The 24375-nt window shown below is 61.2% G+C and overlaps 3 protein-coding genes and 2 long non-coding RNA genes across 21 annotated transcripts; 2 read left to right on the top strand and 3 right to left on the bottom strand.

Annotated features, from left to right (window-relative positions):
• Positions 1-49: 49 nt before the first annotated feature.
• SIX5 (SIX homeobox 5) lies at positions 50-4172 on the bottom strand. Of its 2 annotated transcripts, XM_081515637.1 has the most exons (3): positions 3303-4172; positions 1557-2353; positions 50-1322 (listed from the first exon to the last, which is right to left on the bottom strand). In XM_081515637.1, exons 1-3 carry the CDS (start codon positions 4103-4105, stop codon positions 712-714), a joined length of 2211 nt encoding a protein of 736 aa, XP_081371763.1. In that variant the 5' UTR covers positions 4106-4172; the 3' UTR covers positions 50-711. The 2 variants fall into 2 exon arrangements, with proteins under 2 accessions (XP_081371763.1, XP_081371764.1); XM_081515638.1 differs by lacking the exon at positions 1557-2353 and having other exon boundaries at positions 50-1071; positions 3303-4115.
• Positions 2877-5708, top strand: LOC145515388 (uncharacterized). The gene is made up of 2 exons (XR_014060870.1): positions 2877-4097; positions 4363-5708. It is a non-coding gene; the product is annotated as an uncharacterized LOC145515388 (long non-coding RNA).
• DMPK (DM1 protein kinase) lies at positions 4993-14807 on the bottom strand. Of its 13 annotated transcripts, none has more exons than XM_081515645.1 (15): positions 14517-14807; positions 12331-12455; positions 11985-12068; positions 11799-11894; positions 11359-11507; positions 11139-11232; positions 10684-10890; positions 10339-10602; positions 9553-9638; positions 8008-8116; positions 7070-7239; positions 6884-6981; positions 6677-6723; positions 6262-6351; positions 4993-5925 (listed from the first exon to the last, which is right to left on the bottom strand). In XM_081515645.1, the coding sequence occupies exons 1-15, from the start codon at positions 14674-14676 to the stop codon at positions 5803-5805; spliced, it is 1902 nt and encodes a 633-aa protein (XP_081371771.1). In that variant the 5' UTR covers positions 14677-14807; the 3' UTR covers positions 4993-5802. The 13 variants fall into 13 exon arrangements, with proteins under 13 accessions (XP_081371771.1, XP_081371769.1, XP_081371773.1 ...); XM_081515643.1 differs by having other exon boundaries at positions 6262-6347; XM_081515647.1 differs by having other exon boundaries at positions 10354-10602.
• On the top strand, positions 8638-12569 carry LOC145515389 (uncharacterized). Its single transcript, XR_014060871.1, has 2 exons — positions 8638-8820; positions 10021-12569. It is a non-coding gene; the product is annotated as an uncharacterized LOC145515389 (long non-coding RNA).
• Positions 14808-15996: 1189 nt separating the features above from the next.
• Positions 15997-23075, bottom strand: DMWD (DM1 locus, WD repeat containing). Of its 4 annotated transcripts, XM_081515639.1 has the most exons (5): positions 22544-23075; positions 21113-21295; positions 17795-19060; positions 16911-16985; positions 15997-16551 (listed from the first exon to the last, which is right to left on the bottom strand). In XM_081515639.1, exons 1-5 carry the CDS (start codon positions 22982-22984, stop codon positions 16504-16506), a joined length of 2013 nt encoding a protein of 670 aa, XP_081371765.1. In that variant the 5' UTR covers positions 22985-23075; the 3' UTR covers positions 15997-16503. The 4 variants fall into 4 exon arrangements, with proteins under 4 accessions (XP_081371765.1, XP_081371766.1, XP_081371767.1 ...); XM_081515640.1 differs by lacking the exon at positions 16911-16985; XM_081515641.1 differs by lacking the exon at positions 16911-16985 and having other exon boundaries at positions 16400-16534; positions 17772-19060.
• Between the last annotated feature and the right edge of the window lie 1300 nt (positions 23076-24375).

Genomic DNA, 24375 nt, shown 5'->3' with positions numbered 1-24375 from the left:
TCTTTAGCTTTTCCTTGGGCAAGTTGTTGGAAGATAACCCACACCCCCGGAGGTTCTAGTTGTCTGTTTATTTTAATGGAAATGAAGGCATAACACATCCTAGAAAAATAAAGATTTAGGATACAAACTAGACACAGGGGTCAGGGTTGCCCCGGTGGTGGTCGGGGATCTTTGGTCTGGGGCTGGACAAGGTACCAGGGGGTCTAGTCCAGGAGGTGCTAACGGAGGACCCCGGCCCATGCTCCCCACACCTGTGGGCAGGAAGGGCCCAGCTGGGAGGGTCCGTGAGTCTCTGGGCACAGGACTGCCCGGCCTCCACCCTTGGATTCCAAGCAGTTCTGAGAACACTGGACGTCAGTGGAGCTATTAATAGTGTTTCAGGGAGTGATAGGGAGAGGGCTGGGGGCAGGGGAAACTCAGCCATTCGGCAGGGCTTTCAACTCACAGCTAGTACCAGGTCGAGGGGGGGCAGAGCCCCTCAGTCAGGACCCCCAAATCTCCCCATATAGACCAAGGAGAGGAGCAAGGAGAGGGCTGTAACAGAGGCAGCATCCTGTCCGAGGAGTGGACCTCCAGGGCACGGAGAGGTTGAGCGGCCGGGGAGGGTATAGTGTGTGTGGGTAGATGGCAGCCGCTGTGTTTATGAGAGGGTCCCTCCTCCGGGCCTGGATTTCGAGCACCATTGTCAGGGGAGGCCTGGGGGCTGGCAGGTCACAGTTCTAAGGGCTCTTCCACAGGCACTGACTGTAGCTGCGTCAGGACCTTGGTCTCAGCTTCCAGTCCCTCATCCACCTCGCCCCCCGCGGTGGCCCCCAGGAGCAGCCCTTCGGGATCAGGGTCCGGCAGCCTCAGCACGGTGTGGGGGGCCTGTGTCCCCAGGCCTTTCTCTTCCTCTAGCAGCCCCTCGGTGCCGGCGCTCAGTTCCAGCCCAGCCGGCCAGATGGGCACAGCTGCGGGCGACAGCAGCAGCCCCTCGGGTGGGGGCGCCGGGAAACTGGGCAGGAGGCCAGAGGAGTCTGGGGAGAAGGGGAGGCTGGGGGCAGAGGCGGCAGCGGGGGTGGGGGGCGGCTGCTGCGCAGGAAGTGTGCCTAAGGCCTGGGCCTCTGGAAGAGCGGGGCTGGTGGCCACTGGGAGGGCTCCTTCGGGCACCGAGATGGCTGTGTCCGGCTTCAGGGGCAGGGCCAGGCTGGGGGCGGGCGGCAGGACCTGGGAGACCAGCATGCTGGTGGGGAAAGTGGCGGTGAGGATGATCTTGCCCTGCTGCACGGCCACACCTGTCACGATGGGGCTGCCAGACACGGGGTTGGCCAGCAGGAAGTTTCCTGTGAGGAGAGGAGGGAGGCCAGGCGCCCAGGTGAGGATGAAGCCGCTGGAGGGCAGGCAGGGGGATTAACCAGGGGCAGAAGGAGCCTCTTCAGGGTCAGGCTGAGGCCAACTCTTCCTGGTCTGAGCCTCAGGAGGGTCTGGGACCCGCCAGGGAAGAGCTCCCCTCCCCCCACTGCTGCCCCAGGAAGCCCACCCGCAGCATCCCCCACCCAGCCACCAGAAGGGGGTACCTGGTGTAGTGGCCGAAGGTAGCTGCAGCGCAGTCACGCCCACGCTGGAGTTTATCAGGTGCACGTTGGCAGGGCCCGAGGCACCGGCCACCTTCACTGGGCTGCCTGGCCCAGCTGCCAACAGCTGCAGCGGCCCCACAGCCTGGGGGAGGGTCACCACCTGTGAGGTGGGCACCACCTGGGGCAGGTTCAACAGCGGGGAGGTGGGGCCCAGGCTGGCAGGGTAGCCAGGGGGTGGGGAAAGTGGCACCACTTGGGGAGCAGCCATGGAAGTCACTGGTCCTGGGGGCAGCGGAAAGGTGGCTGCCGGAGGGGGGCCAGGCACCACTTGGGGCAGAGGCGCCGGGACCTCCTCTCCAGGGGGCCCTGAAGCAGTCACCTGAGCCCCCTTGGTCTCCGGGGCTTCAGGCTGAGCTTCTTCCAGTCGAACCTCCCCAGTCTGAGGGTCCAGGACCAGGGAGGTCTTGCCCTCGCTGGCCCCTTGGGCGCTGGGCTGTGGAGCAGGGGCACCCCCGGTGAGCAGCAGGGGGCCCAGGCCGGAGGCCTCGCCCAGGGCCAGGCTGTTGATGATGACGGGGCTTCCATTGAGGAGCACTGCTGGAGAGCTGCCGGCCGCCAGGAAGCTCCCATTCACCAGGATGGAGGAGGAGGCAGGGCACGGTGCGGGAGGGGCGGCCCCGGCCAGGAATATGGAGCCTGGCGCAGGGCCCTCGGCAGCCGAAGGAGCCGCCCCCCTCTCCAGGTCCTCAGGACTGCGGCTGGACTCGTCCTCAGTAGTGGGGTTTCCATCAGACTCACTGGCCAAAGAGAGGATTGTGAGTGGTGGACTCATGCCGTGTTTCCCCGAGGGCCAGCCCCATTCCTGCCGGGAGCCAGCGGCAAAGTACTCAGAGGAAGCACAAGCCGCCCACTGCCTCCCCATGTTCCCCAGCCCGAAATTTTGTGGGCAGTTTCAGGGAGTTAATGAAACCTCCTCACTGAGACCCCAGGGAGAAGTCTCTGCAAGCCTGGTCCTGATACTACTGCCCAAAGGTTCAAGTTGAACGCCGAGGGTGAGAGGGGACCCTCCTCTCCCAACTCCTCGGCTTTAGGGTCCGGGAGGCTGAGCAACCGGGCTGCCCGAAGTCTCCAGAGTCCGCTTGAAAACAGCCCAGTGGCTTTGGAGACACTAAGGAGGGAGTCGCCAGCTCAGTTCCCGGTGCCCAACCCCCCCCTTTCCCTCCCCCCGGGCGTCGGAGAAGGAGCGAGAGGCCGGCGCGCAGGGTGGGAGGGGAAGGGCTTGGGTTACAGGGAAACCGGAGCTGGGGAAGGTTCACGTTTCACAACAAAGACAGACGACGGACCACGCTGTTTAGGCCCTGGGGGGGCGGGAGAGACGATGAGACTGCCGCGGTCAGGGAGGGACCGGCCGCGAAGGGGCCTGAAGAAGCCCCTACGCCCGGTAGCGAGGACAAAGGCCTCTCCTTTCCCGCAGTCTCTTTTTCTCACTGCCGCCCCCAAGTCTAGCCGCGGGCGCGGATAGGATCTGGGACGGAGCCTTGAGTGGAGTAGAGGGAGGCCAGCCTCTGCGAGAGGAGCAGCGGTGTCGGGGTGGAGGGCTGGGCGAGTGCCTAGTTAATCCACGCGGATTCCTCGCGCTCGGCGGGCGCCTGAGGGTGTGAGCTGGGGGTGTCCGAGAACAACGGGTCTGGGAGAGGGGGGTACATCCCCAGGAAAGCCGGACTGGCGCCGCCCCGGGCCCCTCACCTCTTGCAGGGCGCGCCGCCGCCGCCCCCGGTCCGGTCGCGCTGTCGTCGGTTCTTGAACCAGTTGCTGACTTGCGTGAGCGAAAGGCCGGTGAGCGTGGCCAGGCGGCGCTTCTCGTCTGGCGTGGGGTAGCGGTTGCCGCGATAGCAGGCCTTCAGCGCGGCGCGGGAGCGCTCCTTGAAGCAGTAGACGGTCTCCTCGCCGTCCCAGATGGTCTTGGGCAGCGGGAATTTCTTGCGCAGACGGTACTTGTCCACCGCGCCCAGCGCGCGGCCGCGGGCCCGCTCGGCCTCGTGGTAGCGCGCGCGCAGGTAGAGGTCCTGAAGGAAGGCGTGGTGGGCGGCGGGGAAGGGGCGGCTCTCGAGCAGCCGGTAGAGCTCGGCGTACTCGCCTCGCTGGAAGGCCACCAGGGCCCGAGCGCGCAGCACAGGATCGCTGCCACGTAGGCGCTCGGCCGGGGGCAGTGCGCCCAGGAAGCGGCTCAAGCGGCCGGCGTGGCCCGCCTGTAGCAGCGCCTCGCACACGCACGCCACCTGCTCCGGCGAGAAGCGGAGCCCCGTGGGCGGCTCGGCGGCGGCCTCGGGGGGCGACCCGGGGACGCCTGGGGATCCGGGGCCCTCCACTTTCACCGCCGTTTCGCCCGCCCCGGCCCCGGCCGCCGCCGCCGCCTCACCCTCCGCCGCCTGCAAAGTCTGCAGAAGCTGGCGCGCTTCCTCCTCCTCCTCTTCGGTCGCCGCCGCCGCTACCACTGCCTCCCCCCCGGCCGCCGGCCCCGCGCTCGGCTCCGCGGGCAAGGTAGCCATGTTTTGCAACTTTGGGAAGTTCCTCCCTCCTTCTCCTCCTCCGTCGGGCTTTCCCCAGCCCCCTCCCCCGCCCGTCTCCCCTCCCCACCCCACCCCCCACTTCGTGCTTCCCGATCTTCTCCCGCCGACCCGCGTCTCTCCTCAACACCGATGCCAGGCCCAGCTCTCTACTAGGGTCTCTGTCCCAGTGTCTGTGTGTGTGCCCGTCCCCCTCCCCGTCTGTCTGTGATTCTCCCTTTGTTTTCCCTCCGCCTCAGGCCGCGCTTTTTGCCTCCCCCCGCGTGTGCCTCTGGCTCAGGGCCTCAGTTTCCCCATCGGGACAACGGAGAAGGTAACGGGCCGTCCGGGAGAGCTAAGGGCGCGAAGCCACCTCTGCCCCGAGACTAAGCTTCTGCACGCCTCCGTCTCCAGGGTCCTCCGAAGGCCCCCCTCACTCCCCATCTCGGCCCGCGCTCCGCCCCTCGGAATTCCCGGCTCCGCAGGGGGGCGGGTCTGGTTGGGAGAAGGGGCGGGGGAAACGGGCTGGAAAGTTTGCAGCAACTTTTCTCGAGCCTCAGTCTTTGGAACGGATGCGCGTGGCCCGCGCAGGCGCAATGGTAGGAGGATGGCTGCGCTAGCTCCCAGTCCAGCCCCTCTTCAACGCGGCCGAATGGCACAGCTGGGCCACAGCTGGACAATGGGCGGTGCCTCCGAGGGCCCTGCTCGTCTTCTCCTATTGGCCGGGTGCCTAGGCCACGCCCCTCAGCCCTACCCCCCACCCGATTCGTCCGCTTCGCCTCCCGCTAGCTTCCTGCCAGGCCATTGGCCGCCTCCGCTTGCCTTCTGATTGGCCCGCTGAGCAGACTCTTGCCCTCGACGCAAGCTGCGGACACCAAGGAATTTCAGAATTTTGGGCAGACGGAAGGGCCTTTTATTCGCGAGGATCGGGGGTGGGGGTCCTAGGTGGGGAAAGACAATAAATATCGAGGAATGTCGGGGTCTCAGTGCATCCAAAACGTGGATTAGGGTGCTGGGGTCCTGGGGCCTGTCAGCGGGTCAGAGGAAAGGTCAATAAATACCCAAACTGCCGAGGCGGACGGAGCCGGCTGAACTCCGAGAGCAGCGCACGTGAGGAGGGCGCGAGAATCCCCGAAAAAGCGGGGCTGTCAAAAACAAAGATTCCCAAGAAAGCAGGCGGAGCTCGCGCTAGACTTTCGCTGCGGAAAGAGAGCCTTCCTGAGGGGGCGGGGCCTCATGCACAAGGAGGATTTGTGGTTTGCGAGCCAATGTGGGTGGGGGTGCCTGGAGGGTGAGAACAGACGAGCCCTGACCCCGCTGCCTTCTCTAGGTCGCAGCTTGCCCATCCACGTCAGGGGCCTCAACAAGGCAGGCGGAAGAAGTCCGCGATCCCCCCCCCCCCAGCAGCAGCAGCAGCAGCAGCAGCAGCAGCAGCAGCAGCAGCAGCAGCAGCAGCATTCCCCGCTACAAGCCTCCCTGGAGCCGCAGCCCCGGCTCCCCCCTCCCCGGCCGCCAGGGGGCGGGCCCGGATCACGGGGCTGAAGCTGGGGCGGAGACCCACGCACGAAATGTAGTGAACTGGAAGGCGATGGGAGGGGCTTCTGGGCCCTGCCTCGGTCACCCAACCCTCCAGCGGAGCCCGAGTGTAAGACAGGCTCGGGTTCTAGGGTTCAGGCGGAGAAGGTGGCTCCCGGGCGGGGTCAGACTGCGGCGAGATGGCCGGCGCAGGCCACCAACCCAATGCAGCCCAGGGCGGCGGCAACAGCCAGAGCAGCGGCGAACAGGAGCAAGGAACGCGCCTCCGATAGGTCAGGCTTAGGGACCTGTAGGGAGAGGGCGAGGGTCAGCACCCAGCGACACGAGCCTTTGATTGGCTCCCGGGACTTGCCCCACCTACGCCTAGGAGGGCCCACAACCCCCGGCAGCCGCCCCGCCCCCCTCACAGCGCGGGTAGCTCTGGTTGGCCAGCTCGCAAACCTAAGTCTTGTCCGAACTCATTATTGGCTGCTTCCTAGAGACCTGTGTTGATTGGCTGCCCGAGAACCCTCCCTCCCCACCGCCGGCCCAGCCCCGCAGAGGCGCTGCTAAGCAGAGGCGACTTGGGGTACGTGGAGCTGGGCGGGGGCGCGCGGCGGGCGGGCGTGAGCAGCCGGACGTACCCTGGCAGGGAGCAGCAGGTGGCGGCGGTGCATGGGGCCTGGCCCCACCAGCGGGCATTGGCCCAGAGCCACGGCCGGGAGGCCATCTAGCTGGAGAGAGAAGGGACAGGTGACCCGATCTGAGCCCAGCTCGGCCCGGCCGCCCTCGGGGGGGCGAGAGACAGCGAGGGGAGTCGAGGTCGAAGAGGTTATCTAGGGAGACCCCGAATGGGATATCCCGAATGGGGATATGGTGAGAGGCCTAAACCGAGGGAGACTGGTCGACGTGGGGTGAATAGAGGATATCTACTGACTCTACTGACTGCAACCACAAAGAGAGGGGAGCCCTAAATATGGACGGGGGTACGGGGTGACAAAGACAGGGTCAGCAAAGAGGGGCAGCAGGCTTGACGCAGAGGAAAAAGAGGGGTCTTACATGGGAAGGTGGATCCGTAGCCCGGGGACTGGGGACCCCCGTGACGGCTGGAAGGAGAAGAGAGAGGCGTAGGGCGCGTGGAGGGACGAGGAGGGCGGTGGCGCGGCGTGCCCCAGCCTGGCCCCTCGCCCTCCCCCAGGTGTGTACACCTGCCTCTGGTCCACCTCCCTCGGGCGCCTCTGGGAAGGGGGCGGGTGAGGGACTTGCCTGCGGCTCCCCCGGCCTGAAGCAACTCCATTCGCTCCTGCAGCTGCCGGACGTGCGCCTCCAGGTCGCGGTTCCGAGCCTGGGCCTCGCGGAGTTGACTGCGGGTAGGTGAGGACCGTGAGCCCTTGAGGCTCTGGCGAGGGAGGCTGCTAAAGGTGGTGACTGCCCCGGGGCCCCGACCCCGACCTGGCGAAGTTCTGGTTGGCCTTATGGATGGCCGCTAGCTCCTGGCTCAGGCTCTGCCGGGTCAGCACCTCCTCCTCCAGGGCCTCCTGGAGCTCCCGCAGCGTCACCTCCGGCTCTGCCACCGCCTCCGGAATGGCCTCCGGAATGGTCTCCGGAACTGCCGCTTCAGCCTGGGTATGGAAACGGGGCTTAGGGCGGCCTGAGGCCAGGGGAGCATTCAAGACTTGAGCATAGATTGCAGTACTGGGATCCTCCCTTGACCTCTATTCCTGTACCCCCTAGATCCTTCTGGAATCTCCATAGCTCCACAGTAATCCAGACTCCCTCCTTTGGAAGGCTAATGCCAGCCCAGTCCTACTCATCTCCAGCCTTTTATCTGGTCTCCTCCCATCCACCATCCACATCAAAACCAAAGGGCTATTCCTACAACACTGCCCAACTGGACCAGGTCCCTCCTCTGCTCAGATTTTCTCCAGTCCCTCAGAGCCCTCAGGTGGAGGCACACCACACTGAAAGACCCTGTCTGGTGTGCCTCCGCTGGCCTCAGCCTCCCTACTCCTCTTTCTTCACCGTCCTTTCTCCTGGAACAATTCAGCCTTACTACTCTCCTTTCACATTTAATAGCAAATCAGCTGGTTCCCACCTCAGAGCCCTTACTCTTAAGGTTCTCTTTGCTTTTCCTCCCATGGGTGGTCCTCCTCCTTCTCCAGGGCTTCCCCTCCCTTGAGAGTCCTCCTCCATGCATTAGAAAGTAGAACTTAGTGACCGGTTCTAATTTCTTTGTGGGGGTCACGTCTGACTGAAGTAGCCTCGTCTCTCCTTTGTCTTCCATCTCTTTCTATTGAGGAAGCTCCCAGAAGGTCCAGCACTCCATGGCACACGGTATCCCTGAAGGCCTCTCCTTCTCGTCCCTCACAGACTCTCCTCCAGGGACTCACCGTTTCCTCTGGTGGGGGCACTGTGTGTCCCAGGCTGGGCTCTTCCAATGGCTCAGGCAATGGCTCGGCCTCCAGTTCCATGGGCGTGGCGCCCGGGATCTCATCGTCCCTGGGGAGAGGAGGCAGCCGAGGGGCGGGAGGGTGAGCTGGCCTCACCCCAGGGGCTGCTGATCCCCTGGGTTTAGAGCCAGGACACCCTAGCCTGTGCCCTGGGGCAGCTAGACCTGAAGTCTCCGTGGTTTGAGGACGGGGAGAGACAGAGTGAAGGGGACAAATTGCCAGGCTGGGGGGGGAGAGGGGAACAGGTCCTCCTCTTGTTAGGAAAAGGCCAGCCCCTGGCATGGCCTCAGGCCCCTGAAGCTGAGCTTCCCTTCTTTGGGAACCTGGGGTCAAGACACCCATGTTCTAGGATCTGCTCTTCCGCTATCTCCATGTGCCCTTCTCAGGCCCCTCTCCTTAGGGACTAAGGAAGTGAGGGGCACACTGCCCAGCTCTGGCAACCTCCAAAGAGGTGGTCTTCAGACTGGGTGTGGGATGCCAAGACTGACAGTAGACAGCAGCCCACCCTGTCAGACCCAGGTGCTGGAAGGAAGACAGATCCTCCCAAGGAATATGAAATTACAATAAAAGTGATGTTCCCTCCAACCCAGCAGTCCCTCTTATGGAACTGTGCCTCAAGGACCCAATGACCCTGGACAAGGATAAAGACCTTGTGCCAAGACCAATTCGTGGCTGTTCATCCAGCTTGGGTCAGGACAGAGAGCCTGGTTGACTAAGTCCTGCCGGTCCAGTGGGAAGAGCACTCCCTAGCAGGTCAGGATTGTGTGGTAGTTTGTTCGTGATAAGAAATGGCATTTGCAGTACATTGTCCAATAACGGAACGGGTTAGAATACAGCATGTTCCCACAGTTGTTAAGGAGGTGTGCATGTGTGAGCCAGGGACCGCTGCTGCTGGCGGGCTTCGTATTTTCTGATAAACTTGTGATAGGCAAATGTATTATTTGCAGAATCAATGTTTTAAAAAGGCTTTGTGGTTATGTAATTCAGTGAGTCTGTGTTCTTTTAAGACCGACTTAACCCACTCCAGTGTTCTTGCCTGGAGAATCCGAGGGACGGGGGAGCCTGGTGGGCTGCCGTCTACGGGATCGCATAGAGTCGGACACGACTGAAGCGACTTAGCAGTAGCAGTAACAATTCTAAACTCCTTATTTTCTAAGACTGTGAGGTCCCATGACCATACACTAGACATCGAAAAGTGGAAAGTGAGAAAATTCTGCAAGGCCAAGCCTGTGACTCTGAGGTTTTACAACTGAATCTAAATTTCAAAGTTCTCACGGTCTGAGAATTTAAGGTCTTGCAACTCTGGGCTCCTAAAAGTCCTTACTTCCCAAGATGATATGGTTCCAAGATTGACCCTGCAAATCTCCTGGGTGCCATCAGGGCAGGATGTGATAACTTGGAGCAGCCCCCCAGGGCCTCTTGGGGGGGGGCCTTTCCCCCCTCCCCCCAGCCACTCCTCTCAGGCTGCACAGGGGCCGCGCTTACCTGAGGGCCATGCAGGAGTAGGAGTAGCCCACGAAAGGTAGGTGGACGCCCAGTGGCATGCCTTCCTGCATGTCCGACAGCGTCTCCTAGGCAAGAGAAACACAGATGTGAGGTGAGCAGCAGCTATCAGGGCTGGCCTCTCACCCACTCCCAGTGTTGGCTTAAATGCCCGCCACCCCCGCACCCCAGCCTGGGGTCTATGTAAACTGGACTCCACATCATTTTATTACATCCTGCTGCTACCGTCAGGGCACTTGCCACAGTAAAGGTATATCTTCTCCAGACTGTAAGTAAAGGAGGGCAGGGACCAGGGCTGATTTGGTTCATGAGTGTCCCCAGCAGTGCCCAGCACAAGGGCAGTCAGACAGAGCAAGCCTGGGGGAGCTTGTACCAACAGCTGAGAGAGAGAAGGCCTAAGGAAGGGAGGGAGGTTCCTCTATGGTGCTTTCTCACCTCTTATCCTTCCAGGTCTCAAGTCACATAGTCCCCTCCTCCAGGAAGCCCTCCAGGACCTTTCATGCTGCATCAGGAGGTGCACCCCCTGCACCTCCCCACCCGTCTCAGCCCTGATCTCTCTGGGGCGTCACTGTCAGGGACAAGTCTGTGTCTCCCACTGGACTGTGAGTCTAGGTCACTGCTGGCTTCCCAGTACTCGGCCCCCAAAGAGCAGGAGTTCTGGTGAAGCAGTGATTTCAGGACCCCAGGAGGAGGGTACTCTCCTAACCTCAGTGTTATGGCGGAGGTATGAGGGGTACCTTCTGCAGAGCTGGGGTCGCAGGTACCTACCCCGCCCCCGCTCACCATGGCAGTGAGCCCGTCCTCCACCATATCGAAGTTGCACGTGTCTGTGGCACCCTCGAAATCTGGCGTGAAAGGGGGAATGCTGTCCCGGAGACTGTCCCATTCAAGGCCAAAGAAGAAAGGATGCTTCCGGAAATCCCCTGCTCCGTTCCGGCCCAGGCGCACCTCCGGCGGACACAGCAGCTGCTGGATGAGGTCTCGAGCCTCCTCGGGGACTCCTGTGTCAGCCAGCGGGAGAGAGAGGTGCTCCTGCTCAGAAGGGGAGGGGAAGAGGGGCTGTTACCTGGGAGCCTTCGCGGAGAGGTCACGGGCTCTCCGGGCGGTGCTCACCCTGTAGTGCACGATCTTGCCGTAGGTCTCGGCCGTGGAGTCGGCGTAGAAGGGCGTCTGCCCGTAGAACATTTCATAAGCGAACACGCCCAGCGCCCACCAGTCACATTCGGGCCCGTAGCTGCCGGTCCCCGGCCCGCCGCCCACCGCTTGCAGGATCTCGGGAGACAAGTAGTCCGGGGTGCCCACAGCCACCAGCGACCGCACCTGGGCCAACAGGACCACAGCTGAGCTTGGCCTAGAGCCTTCTTCTGCCTGTTCTAACACCGAGCCCCCACAGGCAGGCTTGGGCCCAAGTCTCCTCTTTCTCCTCTAGATCTGATCCTGTCCTCACGCTGGCTCGGCCCGCACGCTTCAGGCTCGCCCCCACACCCTGCACCTCCGGTTCCTCCCTCCACCCTGACCCCATCCCTTACTGGTCGCCGGAGCTACCCGAGGACAGGCGCATGGCTCACCGTTCCATCCGCCTGCAACTTGAGGCAGGAGCCGAAGTCGGCCAAGCGGATGTGGCCGCAGCGGTCCAGCAGGATGTTGTCCGGTTTGATGTCCCTGCGCAGAGGGAAGAAGGAAGGGGAAGGGGGATAGGCGAGCCTCTCTCCCGTTGTCTCACCAGGCCCCACCCTCTTAAGGGTCAGCTCTCCAATTCCCGCACCCCTTGGCCCTGGCAGCGCCCACCTGTGCACGTAGCCCAGCCGGTGCACCGAGTCTATGGCCATGACAATCTCGGCCAGGTAGAAGCGCGCCATCTCGGCCGGGATCCGCTCCCCAAACTTGCTCAGCAGCGTTAGCAGGTCCCCGCCCACGTAGTACTCCATGACAAGGTACTGGGAGGGGGCGTGTTAGGGGGGGTCGGTACCCAACTTGGGCACCGATCTCTGACAGCCCAGGACAAAGACTCCCAGAGACGCCCCATCCCTGGGCAGAGACCCCGCAGTCGTAGCCACAAGAGATTTCCCAGGCCAAAATAGACACCCCCCACCCCCAATCCTCGTTCCCCCAGGATGTCACTAGACAGAAATTCACTCTCCAACAAGAGAGTCAGGGAGAAAGAGAACCCAAAGACCTTCCCCAATGTCCAGGATATGGAGCCCACGGTCGCCCGGCCTGAGGCTCACCAGGTAGTTCTCGTCCTGGAAGGCGAAGTGCAGCTGCGTGATCCAGCGCTGGTCCCCGTTCACCAACACATCCCTCTCTTCGCGGAAACACGACACCTGCGGGACACCCGGGGCTGAAGCGGGCGGGGGAGGGGGACGACGCGAGGCGAGATCCTCGGCACCCTGCCCACCCAGCCCAGCCCTCACCTCGCCTCTCTTCAGCATGTCCCACTTATTCATGATCTTCATAGCGTACACCTGGCCCGTCTGCTTCATCTTCACCACCGCCACCTGAAGGCCCAAACAGGGTAACGGGTCAGAGGTGGACCGGAGACACCCGGGCTCGCCGGGATAGGACTCCGCCCGTAACGCAGCCGAGACGTGGCCCCGCCCCCAAAAGCCACGCCCATTGGCCTCAAGCCCCGCCTTAGACTCTAAACTCAAGTCATTCATCACTTTCTCAGGCCTGTCTCAGAACTCCTACGTCCCCCGCCCACTGTAGGAAAAGGCAGGTCCCAGCCCCACTGAGCTGCCTCGGCTGCTCCAGGCTCACCTCGCTGAACGCCCCGCGTCCGATCACCTTCAAAATCTCGAAGTCATCCCTCTGCAGTCGGACCTCCTTAAGCCTCGCCGCGATGGGCTCCACTGGAGGCGTGGAGGGGACCAGAATCACAGGGACTGACATTGGAGACAAGGCAGTCCCACCCTCGGTCCCCTGTCCTTGCCTCTCCCCTTAGGGCTGTCTGCCTCCGTCTTCACATAAACGTTTTGTGAGGTTTGGGAGGCCCTAAACTGCCCTCCTATAGAGAGAGGTGTGATGTCTGCGAACCCCTTTCTGGGACAGAACATTAGGCCAGAGAGCTCTCCGGGGTGCAGGATGAACGGGTTGAGGTAACAAGTCTGCTGAAAGGAGGCTGTGATGAACAGAGAGAGAAGAAACAGGCCCAGTTCATAGAGTTCCTGGGGCATCAGTCCCTACTCCCAGTGACCTGGCCCACCCCCAGAGCACTCTCTCATTCAGTCTTGCGTTATGGCCCAGAGCCTGCAATTTAATCCAGCACCTTAGGCTCAGATGCAGATGGCTTGTGGCCCACACTTCGGGAAATCCCAAGTTTAGGGTTGGGGCCAGGAGAAGGAACAGGAGAGGGACCTGCAGCCAGGGCACCAGTGGTCAAGTGCGTTCTCTCTGTGTTCTCAACTCCAGAAGGAGGTTTTATTATCACTCCTTATCCACAGATGGGGAACCAAGACTCAAGACAGGTGAAGTCCTCTGCCCAAGGTCCTAGAGCCAGCAATGTGGCAGAGGGCAGTTTGGGAGGGGGAGGACAGGGGGTGGAGGCAGGAGACTCAGGGGCTGGGGGACAGGGAGGCCTGGAAGAAGCTGGGAGCCTCCGAGGCAGGAGGGAGAGGGCGATGGGTACAGCTAAGGATGAGGGAAGATAGCTGTGGGTTAAGGAGAGGGTTTGGGGTTCGGGGAGAGTGGGCCGGCCGGGAAGCAGCAGCCAGGGCCCAGGATCAGGGAGGGAGGAGAGAGCCAAGACATTGAGCCCTTTTAAGGCAGCGGGAACCCAGGCCCCCTCCCCCGCCCCGGCGGCCTGGCAGGGGAGGGGCCGCAGGATGCTGCCCAGGCCACAAAAGGAGCGCTCCTTACAGGAGTGCTGATTCCTGTCCTCACCTCAGGTCTCAGTTTATCCTGTAGCAAGAAGAGGGCTGAGAGAGTTACTAAGGGCTGGGGGGATGTGGGGAGAAGGTTCTCCCAGAGGCCAAGTGGTCAAGCACTTGGCCTCCACCTTCCCATCTGCAAAATGGGAAGGAGAAAAGCATGGCCTGGGTCAGAAAGAGATGGACACAAGAGGGAGCAGAAGGCAGACAGAGAGGACACAGGGACGGAGACAGGGACACACAGGGCCCCAGGACCAGGAGCAGGCTACTGAGGGTCAGAATGGCTGATGTTAGACAGAAACCTAAGTGCACCAGAGCCCAGGCCAGGAAGGGCTGAGGACAGACAAAGCAGGAGGCTGAGGCTCAATCATCTTCCCTGTGGACCTGTCTCCAGGGGAACACTCAGCCAGAAGGGACTTTGGGGGGGGGTGTGCAGCATGGAGCCTGCAGAGAAAGTGGGCCCTCCCAGAACCCTGGTTGTTCCTCCTCCAACCAGGGGGTGCTGGACAATGCCTGTCTACAGAGCTGGTTCTCCCCGGGGCCTGAGTCACCGCGCCCTCCCAGGGCCTGGGCACCTGTTGGGGCAGCTGGAGAGGCTGGCGCCGAACACCTGCCCGTCGGCCGCGCCCCTGGCAGCTGCCCTGTTCTGTCCCTCCTGCTCCCCCCTGCACTCTGGGAAACCAGGGTGGAGGGCCACAAAGACCATTTTGGTGGTGGTGGGGGAGTTCCCTAGGAGACAGGGCTCCCCAACAGGTCCCTAGGCCTAGACTCGGGGAGTGGGTGCAGGGGGACCACAAGAGGCAGCGCCCAGCCCAGCTGACCATGGCTCCCAAGTCTTGGTTCTGAGTCATGGCTACCCTGGCCTCTGCTAACCCCGCTCTGCCCTGCCCGGTGGGGCACAGGGGGAGGTGCACGTCGCCCCAAGTTCTGGGCTCCTGAATGGGAGGCTCGCCCCATGTCCATCCTGCCCCCAGCAACCAGCCCAGACCCACCTCCTCCCTCTGCCCTGCCCCCATCCCCAAACTTGGCAGGGGAGCAGGGGGAGGGAGAAGCCCCTGCAGGCAGGTAGGCACTCACCCCACTCCAAGAAGTCGGCCACATACTTGTCCTGGGCCAGGTCGGAGGCGCCCAGCTCCTGGTGGACGCCCAGGAGAAGGTCGAGCAGGGGCTCCAGCCCCAGGAAGCCAGGGTCCAGCACCAGCTGCTGGAGCCGCCTCAGCCGCACCTCGGCTGACATGTCGGGCAGGCAGCACCATGGCCCCCTCCCCGGGCCCAGGGCTCAGGGTCCTCCCGTCATGGGGCCTGAAGGGCCCTGTGGGGGCCCTGGCCGCATGTCTGCCTGTCCCTGGCTGTCCCCTGGGCCTCTCTGGCTACTTCTCTCTGCTGGCTGCGAGGGCCTCCTCCCTTTCTCCCCACCCCTCGGGCCGGCCCCCTCCAGCCTCCCCGCCTTAACCCCTCACAAGCCAGGGCCCCCCCCCCACTCCCGCCTCCCCGGGTCCCTCGGAAAGCTTCGGTGTGAGGTGGGGGGCAGTGGAAAATCTCAACCTTCAAACTCTGCCCCTCCCCCACCGAAAAGGCCCAGCACAGGTGTGACAGATGCCAGAGATGAGCCCTCCCATTCCCCGGAGGGGACCAATTGAGGTTCAGAGTGATCTGGTAACACCCCTCCCAAGCTCTGGAGCTGGGAGGGGAGAAAAAGGGGTGAGGCCTGGGAAGGGGGGCGGGAGGCCAGGGCAGCTTTGCGGGTGACTCAGCCAAGGATTCAGACTTTGGGACGGTTTAAATTTAGCCCTCAGGCCCTCTGTTTTACACTGACTTTTTTTTTGGCAGGAGGTGGGGAAGGGGTGGTGAGAGAATCGGGAACAGAGGCCCTCAGCAGCCAGGACCAGGGGTGACCCACTGGCCAAAGCCGGGGGGGAGCCAAAGGAGCCCCCAAAATAGCTCCCTGGACCCTGGCCGCACAGCCACATTCCTGCCCAGGCTAGGATTAGAAACAAACGTTTCGGGGGGTGGAGGGCGGAGCGGGAAGACGCCGCTCCCTGTGGCTCCAGAGAGCCGCCAGGAGGGAGTTTCGTCGTTCTTTCCAGGGTGGACAGTCCTCCCGGAAGAAACCATGGTCTCTGGTCGGCCCTGGATGCCTGGGACCCGGCCGAGCCAGCAGGAGGCCAAGGCTTGTGCTGGCGGCAGGTCACTCAGGGGACCTCAGGGGCTCCCTGGGGACCCCTGCCACTTCTGATTTGGACACTTTGAAAAGGCAACTTTAAAAATGCCCACTGAAGACCTTGAAGGGGTCCTGGTGGCTCCCTTCCCTCTGAGAGTTTGAGGGGGGGGCAGGGTGAGGGATCCTCCCCATCTGAAGGGCACTGCCCCCGGCCAGCCTGTGCCGCTGGCACTGCCCTCCTCCAGTCTTCAGTTTTTCCTGCCATCGAAAGGGGGTTTGGGGGAGGCTAGGCCTAGCTCTTGCTCTGCATAAAGTGGACTGATTCTAGGACTGCGCTGAAAACATACACACACACACACTTCCTCCACACCTCCGCAGAAGGGAACAGAGACGCGGTGAAAACAGGGAACTTTAGTATAAATAAGAGGTCCCGGGGGACAGGGAGGGCCCCCAAGGGGCTTCCATAATTTAACACTCTTCAAAAGCACAAGGAACAGCAAGGGCAGGGCTGGGGCCAGGGGAGGGATGGGCCGCCCTCTGCCCTGCGCACAGGACAGAGGAGCACACTGCAGAGCTGGGGCTCTTCTGGGGGGCGGTTTCTCACCCAGGAGTGACCAGTCACATGCTGGGGACAGGCAGGCTAACACTGATGTCTCGGAGGAAGGGGTCATTGTACTTGGCAGTGGGTGGGGACAAGGTGGAGGCCACACAGGCCACTACATCCCCCCAGTGTCTGGGCCAGTCTGAGGGACCATCTACCCCCAAATCTGTGCAGGGCGAGGGACCAGAGCAGTCCATCTGTCACGGTTAGTCTTGTTAATACGTTGATCCGTGAGGTCAGCGGGAAGGGTTACACTAGGAGGCTGGGGGCGTGGTGTGGGGGAACCCCCGACATCCACGGCTTCACACCACTGTGCCGCTTGGGGAGTTGCCTGGCTGGGAGGAGATACCCTGGGGAAGAGGAGAGGGGAGACAGGCAGGGGTTAGAGCCCACCTGGGGCTCTCAACAGTCCCCCGGGGAGGGAGCCAGCCCGGAGTCTGCCAGGCCGCTGCCACCCTGGCCTTGCCCTTGAACCCACCCCAGAAGCCCCCAGAGAGGCCGCTGCTCTGGGTTCAGGAACTTAAATCTCGGCTAGCTTCCCAGTCCCAGCAAGCGGCACTTTTATATGATAATTAAAGTCTTTGTGTGAGCCTGAGTAGAGAGGATGGGGAAGGGGTGGGGGAGAGGGAGGAGAGGGGGGAACTGGGGTCCCCTTCTGACTGGGGGGGGCCTGAGATTCTGGCGGGGAAGGACTTAGGGACAGTCCTACCTCTACCACTGACTTGCTGGGTGACCTGGGCCAACTTCCTTCCCCTGTCTGGGCCTCGGTCTCCTGGTCTGTGAACTAGGGAGATAGAGGGGTCTCTTTCAGGGCTCACCAGCTTCCCCAAATCCCGATGCCCCTGCCTCAGAAACTGTGCTTTAAGTTCTAGGGATCCAGGAACCTACAACTCTAAAACTCTTCCAGGGAACCAAGGCATTGCCCTCCCATCTGGCCTCCTGGCCCCCAAACCCAAAGCCCAAGGAGACTCCTGAGACCCCAGCTCCCAAGTCACACAGCACCAGGCCCTCACTTCACTCGCTGGGGCCTCTCTGAGCCCCAGGGCCAACTCAGGAGGTGGGCACATCCACCTGCCACCCATCTTCTCGTGTCCCTGTCCTTAGAGGTGACAACGCTTAGAAAGAGGCAGTGACTCGCTCAAGGTCACACAGAGAGCCAAAGTGTCAGCTGGAATCCTGAGGCTGGATCCCACAGCCAACCCCTCCAGCCGTGGGCTTGCATCCCAGGAGTCTGACACGCAGGCTGGAAGCTGGGGCCTACAGGTTTAGTCTTGCCCATAGAGCTGGACCTGCAGCGTTAGAAACATCTCACCATTCCAGAAAGACCTGGCCACGCGGGGACCACCGGCTGCCCTTCAGACAGCTGGCCCTGGTCTCCACCATTCCCAGAGGCTTCTCCTACCTGACCTGCTCTTTGCTGATGTTGCCTGGCAAGCGTTTTAGAAGCCACTCTAAGACCCGGGGAGCCTTTTTCTGGGACAAGATTTCCATGGCTTCCCCCTTCCCAGGGGGCTGGAGGCTGTGCGCTAACAAAGCCCTCTGCCAAGGCCCGCCTCCGCCTAAGTCCCGGTGGGCGGGCGAGGGGAGACTCACCGCCTTGCCCGGCCGGGCCCAGGTGCAGATGAGGCCCTCCTGGCAGGCGGTGATGATGCAGTCCTCCAAGAAGAGGAGGACCGTGAGCCGCTCCTGGGCGATCTTCTTGCATACCAGCGGCTCCAGCAGTGGCACCTCGTGGATGCGCGGGCAAAGCGCGGTGCCCAGCACCTTGGCGGGGTCCAGTCGGCTTCGGGGGGCGGGACCGCTGGGCTTGTCCCCGCCGCCCCCGCCCCCACTGCCACCCCGGCTGATGTTGCCCAGACTGTGGTAGCGCTTGTGCTCTTTCTCGGCCCCCCGGTCCCGCCGCTCCTGCAGCGTGAGCGTGGCAAAGCGGCCGATGCTGAAGGGTGTGCCAGGCTCTGCCGCCGTGCCTGGGCCGCCCGCCTTGCCGCTGCCCGCGGGGTGCGGGAGGCTGTTGGAGCGGGACAGCGAGCGGGGCAAGGGCCCAGGGCCCGGCTCCCCGGCCCGCGAGCCGCTGGCGGCAGGCGGCGTGGTGCCAGGAGTGCCGGGGAGGGTGCGCGTGCGGGCCAGGGGAGGGTGTGGGTAGAGCACGTCTTCGGTGAGGTCCCACAGGCAGAACTGCGTGTCCTGGCCGGCCGAGCCAAAGCGGTAGGTGATGGAGCCGGCCTTGGGCAGCGGGGAGAGGGGGGCGCCCCCGCCCGAGCCTGTGCTCCCGGCCTCCGGCTCCTCCTCCTCCTCGCCGCTCCGCTCCCCGTCGCCGCCCTCGGCAGCCTCCTCCGCCCTCGTGGTGTAGGGGTCGAAGGCCACGGCGTTGACCCAGGACTTGTGGCCGTGGCCCCGGGCCACCACGCGGCCCTCGGCGAAGGACCACACGGTGACCAGGTCGTCTTCACCCCCCGTCACGACGTAGCGCCCATCGGGGCTCCAGCACACGCAGAGCAGGCCCCCAAAGTAGCTCTTCATGAGCCCCCGCAGGAGCATGGAGTCGAAGTGGAAGACGCGCAGGCAGCCATCCTGGCTGACGCAGGCCAGGTGCCGGCCGTCGGGCGAGAAGGCGAACTCGTTGAGGGGCCCCTCACCCACCGCCCACTTGGCCAGCGGGTTGCGGGGCGCCTTGCTCTTGGCGGCGTAGACGGTGAAGCCCTCGCCCTGCTTCAGCAGGCTATACTGGGGCGGCGCCGAGGCGCACGGGTGGCCGACATTGTACAGGTACAGGTGGCCGCTGGCGTGGGACGCCAGGAACAGGCTCTCTGACTCGGGCAGCCACTTCAGATACGTCACCTTGGTCTTGTCGATGAGCCGCTACCAGGGAAGAGAGCGCGGTTGGGAGAAGACCACCCTCCCCTGGCCCACCTCCCCCCCAGCCTGGTTCCCCGCAGAAGGTCATCATCCCCGCCCTGGGTCTCCCGGGAGAGGCGGGACTGAGGGAAAAGGACAGACACCAGATCATGGGAAAGCAGGGGGAGAAGGGCTGCAGGAGGTGGACTCCATGGAGTCTCAACGTCCCTTCTTTGGCAGGAGGGCAGTCCTGCCTTCCAGAGCACTGTCTTCTGTCTAAACCCCTCTACCATCTTTACCGTGTCATGCTTAAGGCAAGAAACTGATTCACAGACTATCAGCTCCCCTGAGGAAAGGACCTTTGTGTATTTGGTTCATTGTTCTGGCCCCACAGTGCAGCGCTGTGCAGGTAGGAGTCCTGGAAAGTAGTTCCTGGACCCATGAATGACAACCCCATCCTACCGGCTGAGCATCTTTGCTCCTTTTTGTCCTCAGCACTCTCTTCCACAGCTGCAAGAAATCCTGTGGGCTGGATCTTCAAAATTCGCCCAGAAATTGACCTGTTTGCACCTGCCCCCACCGAATCCAACCACCCTGGTCTCAGCCGTCATCAGGCTTGTAATGGCCTAACTGGCCACTACCGCCTAGGTCTCTTCTCTACACCATTGTCAGAGAGATGCAATTAAAACCTAAGCCAGCAACCAAGCACTCTCTCCCATCTGAACACGCACAGCAGCCTTTATCAGGAAGGGCTCTGGAGAGAACCAAGCCTTGAAGCCCTTAGGCTTCCACTGTCTGTAACAAATTAACTTCTTTCCCAGGTATCTAAGCTGATTCCCATTCTCCACTCTCTGGAGAATTTAGAAATCAATCAAATCGTTTCTGCCTTCCATGGCTCAGGTGAACCCCGGTGGCAAGCGTCCATGACCTTCCAGACCCTACATCTCCTGGCCCTTCCGAGCTGTTTCTGAGAACTCCTCTATTACCCTCCCCCTCAACGCTGCTCTGGCCACCCAACCTTTCTGCTCTCCTGCTTTGGGCATCTGTGCTAGCTGTTCCCTCTATGCAGAACGTCCTTCTCCCTAGTAACTTCTTCCTCCTTCAGTTCCTTTATTTCCCTGTCACCTTCGAGCGAGACCTTTCCTAACCTCGCCAAGCGTTCCACATTTGCCTTCCCTGCTGGATTTTTGTCCACGACTTGCTGACACACAGCATATTTAGGTATTTGATAACTATCTGTCTCTGCCAGAGAGATGAAAGTGCCACAAAGAGAGGGCCCTCTGTTTTTTCCACTGAGATATAATACTCCAAATGCTTACAGCAAAGTCTGGCAACGAATAAGAATGCTCAGTTAATATTTTGTGAATGGATGAGCTAGTCCATTTTTAATCCATTCCCTGTTCAACTCACTCTCCTCTGTCATTCATGTATTCTGTACATTTGGAACACCCTCTCTGAACACAGGAGAAAGAGACAGAGGACAAGAGTAGTAGTAGTTCTGGACACAGATAAGCTCTTCCGCTGGAATTTCCCCTTATGCCAGGTCCAGCCAGGACTGAGCAACCTCCACATATGATTTTACAACAGTCCTGTAAGGTAGGGACAGGAATCCCACTTTGCAGTGGAGGAAAACTGAGGCAAAGGAACAGGCACCTTCCCAAAGCCACACAGTGAGTAGATGATGTAGCCAGGATTTGAATCCAATGCCCAGAATTTGAAAAGCAAGGGCTCTGGCTTCAAACAAATCCCAACCAGTGACCAGCCTCAGTTTTCTAATCTGCAAAATGGGTCTCACAATCCTAACCCATTTGTTGATGAAAATGCCAGGAGTAATGTGTTCAGCACAGAGCTAACACAGCACAGGGCCTGGGCACCAGAGGTGCATCTATCATCATTAGCTGTCATCAGAATAATTGCTGTCACCCCCTTCGACGTATCTGTCAGTCCATCCCCCATCTCTCCCTCATTCTGCCCCCACTCAGGCCAACACTGCTCCCCAGGCAGCTGTAGTCTCATGGCAAACAGCGTGAGGGTGGGATGGGGAAGGAGTTTTGAGCCATGGGGACCCACAATCACCTCCTCATTGAATAGTTTGCTGGTGTCCTTCTTGATGAGATCCAGGTATTGGACTTGACCAGCTGAGAATCCCACCAGCAGGGAGATGGTCTCCGTGGCAGCAGTGAACTGGTTGAAGTCATGGCAGGTGGGCTGAGTGCCCTTATAGATCCGCTTGTCAATTGGCTTGTTGAGGTCAATGGACTTGAGTGGTGGGAGAAAACAAGTTAATGGCTTCTACCACTGAGAGGAAGGAAGAGGGTGTTGAGGTTGGGGGAAAACCACAAACAGGAAGCAGGGCTATGGCCCTGAGGGAAGTGGGTAGGTGGATGGGTAAATGAGGAGGGAAGGGACAACCACAGACAGGGAGGACGACCCAAAACACAAACAGAGGACAACACCAGGCAGGAAAGTCCCCCCTTGCCACCACATGAGACCACTAAGTGCCTCCTTCCCCAAGCTGGACGCCCCTCCCCACCCAACTTCAGGGACTCTTGCCTACAGTATCAGTGCAGGGTCCCCATAGTCCCTGAGCTTCTATACCTTTCTTGTCCTACCCCATAATTTCAGCAACTCCTCCAGGTCTTAGCACCACAATATTCCAAGACCACCAAAACTCAGGATCACCCAATCCCCAGAACACTAAAGCCCAATGCTCCAGGAGTCTCTTCACTCTGGAGTTCCTAAATCTCAGAATTCCCATCACACAGTTCAGGAACCATTAAATCTCACAGCCCCCCAGATTTTAGGTGCCTTCATCACCTCTGAGCTCTCAGGATCCCCAACACTTCCAGGGGCCACCACTTACTCCTAGGGTCTCATGTCCTCTGGGACCGACATCACTTTAGAGACACCTGTCATACCTGAGAATATCACCTCCGTTATCTCCCATCGGCTCCGAGATTCTCATTTCCTCCAGCACCCTCATTATCTCCAGAACCCCAATTTTCTCTAGAGTCCCATTCACCTTCGTGATCCCTATTACCCCTAAGCCCCCGTTACTTCTAGAGTCCTCCTTACCTCTGGGCTCCCTAAGTCCCCCGGACACCCTCAGAATGCAATATCCCTGGGTATCACTTCTGAGCCTGCTATTCCCAACACCTGCAAAATGCCTGCCAGCCAGAACCCTGGAGGACCCCACAACCATCTCGGATTCTCCATCACCTCCAGAATAGTCACCATCCCAGAAGCCCCACGCATAACCTGGGGATCTCACGTGATCTCAAGGCCTCCCACCACCTCCAGGATGGCCAGCACTCAGGGGGCCTCCCATCACCTTTTAGAACCCTGCATCACCTCCAAGAACCCTTTCCCCCTTGGACGTCCGTCACATCCAGGATGCTTGTCTCCGGTCCCCCTGTCATTCAGGTACCCTCCTGTCACTTGTGAATCAACTCAGGGGTCCCCATCCTCTCAGCCTGCACCCAGGGCCCCAAGATGCAGGCCGCTCACCCGTTGGCTCCCACGGCGACAGCAGCCCGGGTAGAAATAGAGCTCGCGGCCCAAGTTGAAGCAGACGCGGTCTCCCCCGGCGCCCAGCCCCGCGGGCGTGGCGGGCGGCTCCCCAGCTCCAGCGCCGTCGGGCTCCCCGAGGCGCACGAGGCTTAGGCGCACCGCAGGCAGCGCGGGCCCGGGCCCGGGGCCTGCAGGCGGAGGGGACGGAGCGGGGCCCGCGGCGCCGGGGCCCGAGGCAGAGGCAGGGCCTGGAGGGGGCTGCGGCGGCTGGGGCGGCGCCGGGGTCTGGGCAGAAGCCGGACCCGATCTGCGAGCGGCGCCGTCGCCGGGAAGCAGCTTGTAGAAGCCCTCGCGGGTGCGGAACTGCGACTTGATTTCCGCACAATCCCCCATGGCGGCGCCGGGGCCCGAGCCGCCCTCCGCGCCGCCCGCCGCCATCTTGGGCGCCCCCCCACCCCAGCCCCGGACCCCGCCGCTGCCGGACCGCCGCCCGCCGCCGGGCCTCCTGCCGGAAGCCGGGGTCCGCACCGGAAGAGGTGGGGTCGTCGCCCGGGCAACGCCTTTTCGATTGGCAACAGGGTAGGGAGGCGGGACGAGCTCCAGCCGTCGCTCCGGTAACGGTTCTGGGCCTGAAGGCGGGGCTACAAGGTGGGCGCGGCCTTCGTGCCTGCGACCGTCTAGTGGTTGGCTGTGGGGGCGGGGCCCTCAGGGAAAGGGGCGTGGCCATCAAAAGAACCCTAGTCCCTAGCAACGGCGCCCTGGGAACCGTTTGCCTAGCAACGGGAGTACCCTCAAGAGGAGGCCTCGTCCACAACTTGTCCTTCCCATGACGTCACAGAAATGACATCAGGTGACCCTAATGTCTCCTAAAGACTCCCAACATACATCCTCCAGTGTTTTCCACTTATATCTTAAAGTCCCCGACTGGCCACAGCATCTCCAACCCTTCCTCGCCACCCTTGATGATCCTGAAAATCTCATTGATCTCCAACATCTCCATAAAACTCCAGTGACTTCATCTGACCCAATACTGATTAATACTAACAGCAAAAAGACCCTGATGCTGGCAAAGATTGAAGGCAGGAGGAGAAGGGGACAACAGAGGATAAGGTGGTTGGATGGCATCACCAACTCAATGGACATGAGTTTGAGTAAGCTCCAGGAGTTGGTGATGGACAGGGAAGCCTGGCGTGCTGCAGTCCATGGGGTCGCAAAGAGTCAGACACGACTGAGCGACTGAACTGAACTGAAACAGCTCCACATTTCCCACCAAACTCCTATATATCTCCACAACTCCACTGTCTTCAACAACCTCACTCACTCCAACACCCACCAAAACCTGTAATACCCTCGGTGTCCCAATAATCTACTAGTTATCCAAAATCTCTTCCTGATCCCAACAGCTCCCTAAGAGTCAGTGTCCCTCCCTTCCTGCTCCCATCACAGATCTTGAATGAAACTGACAATCTTACTTCAAATCCCTCTCCTCTCTTGTGTCATTTTAGGGGCAGCACTGCCATTCCTTCCAGTCACCAGGCTGCAGATTTCGGTGTTTCCCTAGACTTCTGCCATTTCCCTTCACTCCCTGATTACAATCCCCAAGTCTTTTGCATTCTGTCACCTAAATTTCTCTATTCCAGTCCATTCCTCTTTGCAGCCTTGGTCGAAACTCCTCTCCTGCTTGGACCCTGCCTGTATCAGCCTTGTCTCTGCTCTCCCAGACTCATGTCTCACCCCTCTATCTACACTCTACTTGGGATCTAGAGAGGTCTTTCTAGAGCACAAATATGATCAGGGCCAGCCCACCCCTGTTCAAAGCCCATCCATGG

The sequence above is a fragment of the Giraffa tippelskirchi genome, chromosome 7 (assembly GCF_054371585.1).
Source record: "Giraffa tippelskirchi isolate mGirTip1 chromosome 7, T2T-mGirTip1v1.2.pri, whole genome shotgun sequence".
Lineage (NCBI taxonomy): Eukaryota > Metazoa > Chordata > Mammalia > Artiodactyla > Giraffidae > Giraffa > Giraffa tippelskirchi.
The sequence above is the reverse complement of the archived record's forward strand: the minus strand, read 5'-3'. Positions and strand labels throughout refer to the sequence as shown.

What these genes read in the sequence shown, in the direction of transcription:
- DMPK (XM_081515643.1), bottom strand. Translation starts at nt 14,676, where the DNA reads ATGTCAGCCGAGGTGCGGCTGAGGCGGCTCCAGCAGCTGGTGCTGGAC. An exon ending in TGCCCCCACCAGAGGAAACG is followed by an intron (nt 7,240 to 8,007) that starts GTGAGTCCCTGG and finishes TTCCATACCCAG; the next exon opens with GCTGAAGCGGCAGTTCCGGA. An exon ending in TCAGGCCGGGGGAGCCGCAG is followed by an intron (nt 6,724 to 6,883) that starts GCAAGTCCCTCA and finishes TTCTCCTTCCAG; the next exon opens with CCGTCACGGGGGTCCCCAGT.
- SIX5 (XM_081515637.1), bottom strand. Translation starts at nt 4,105, where the DNA reads ATGGCTACCTTGCCCGCGGAGCCGAGCGCGGGGCCGGCGGCCGGGGGG. An exon ending in GGCGGCGCGCCCTGCAAGAG is followed by an intron (nt 2,354 to 3,302) that starts GTGAGGGGCCCG and finishes CTCTTTGGCCAG; the next exon opens with TGAGTCTGATGGAAACCCCA. An exon ending in ACCTTCGGCCACTACACCAG is followed by an intron (nt 1,323 to 1,556) that starts GTACCCCCTTCT and finishes CTCTCCTCACAG; the next exon opens with GAAACTTCCTGCTGGCCAAC.
- DMWD (XM_081515639.1), bottom strand. Translation starts at nt 22,984, where the DNA reads ATGGCGGCGGGCGGCGCGGAGGGCGGCTCGGGCCCCGGCGCCGCCATG. An exon ending in GCAAACTATTCAATGAGGAG is followed by an intron (nt 19,061 to 21,112) that starts GTGATTGTGGGT and finishes CTTCCCTGGTAG; the next exon opens with CGGCTCATCGACAAGACCAA. An exon ending in CCAGCAAGTCAGTGGTAGAG is followed by an intron (nt 16,552 to 16,910) that starts GTAGGACTGTCC and finishes CCTCTTCCCCAG; the next exon opens with GGTATCTCCTCCCAGCCAGG.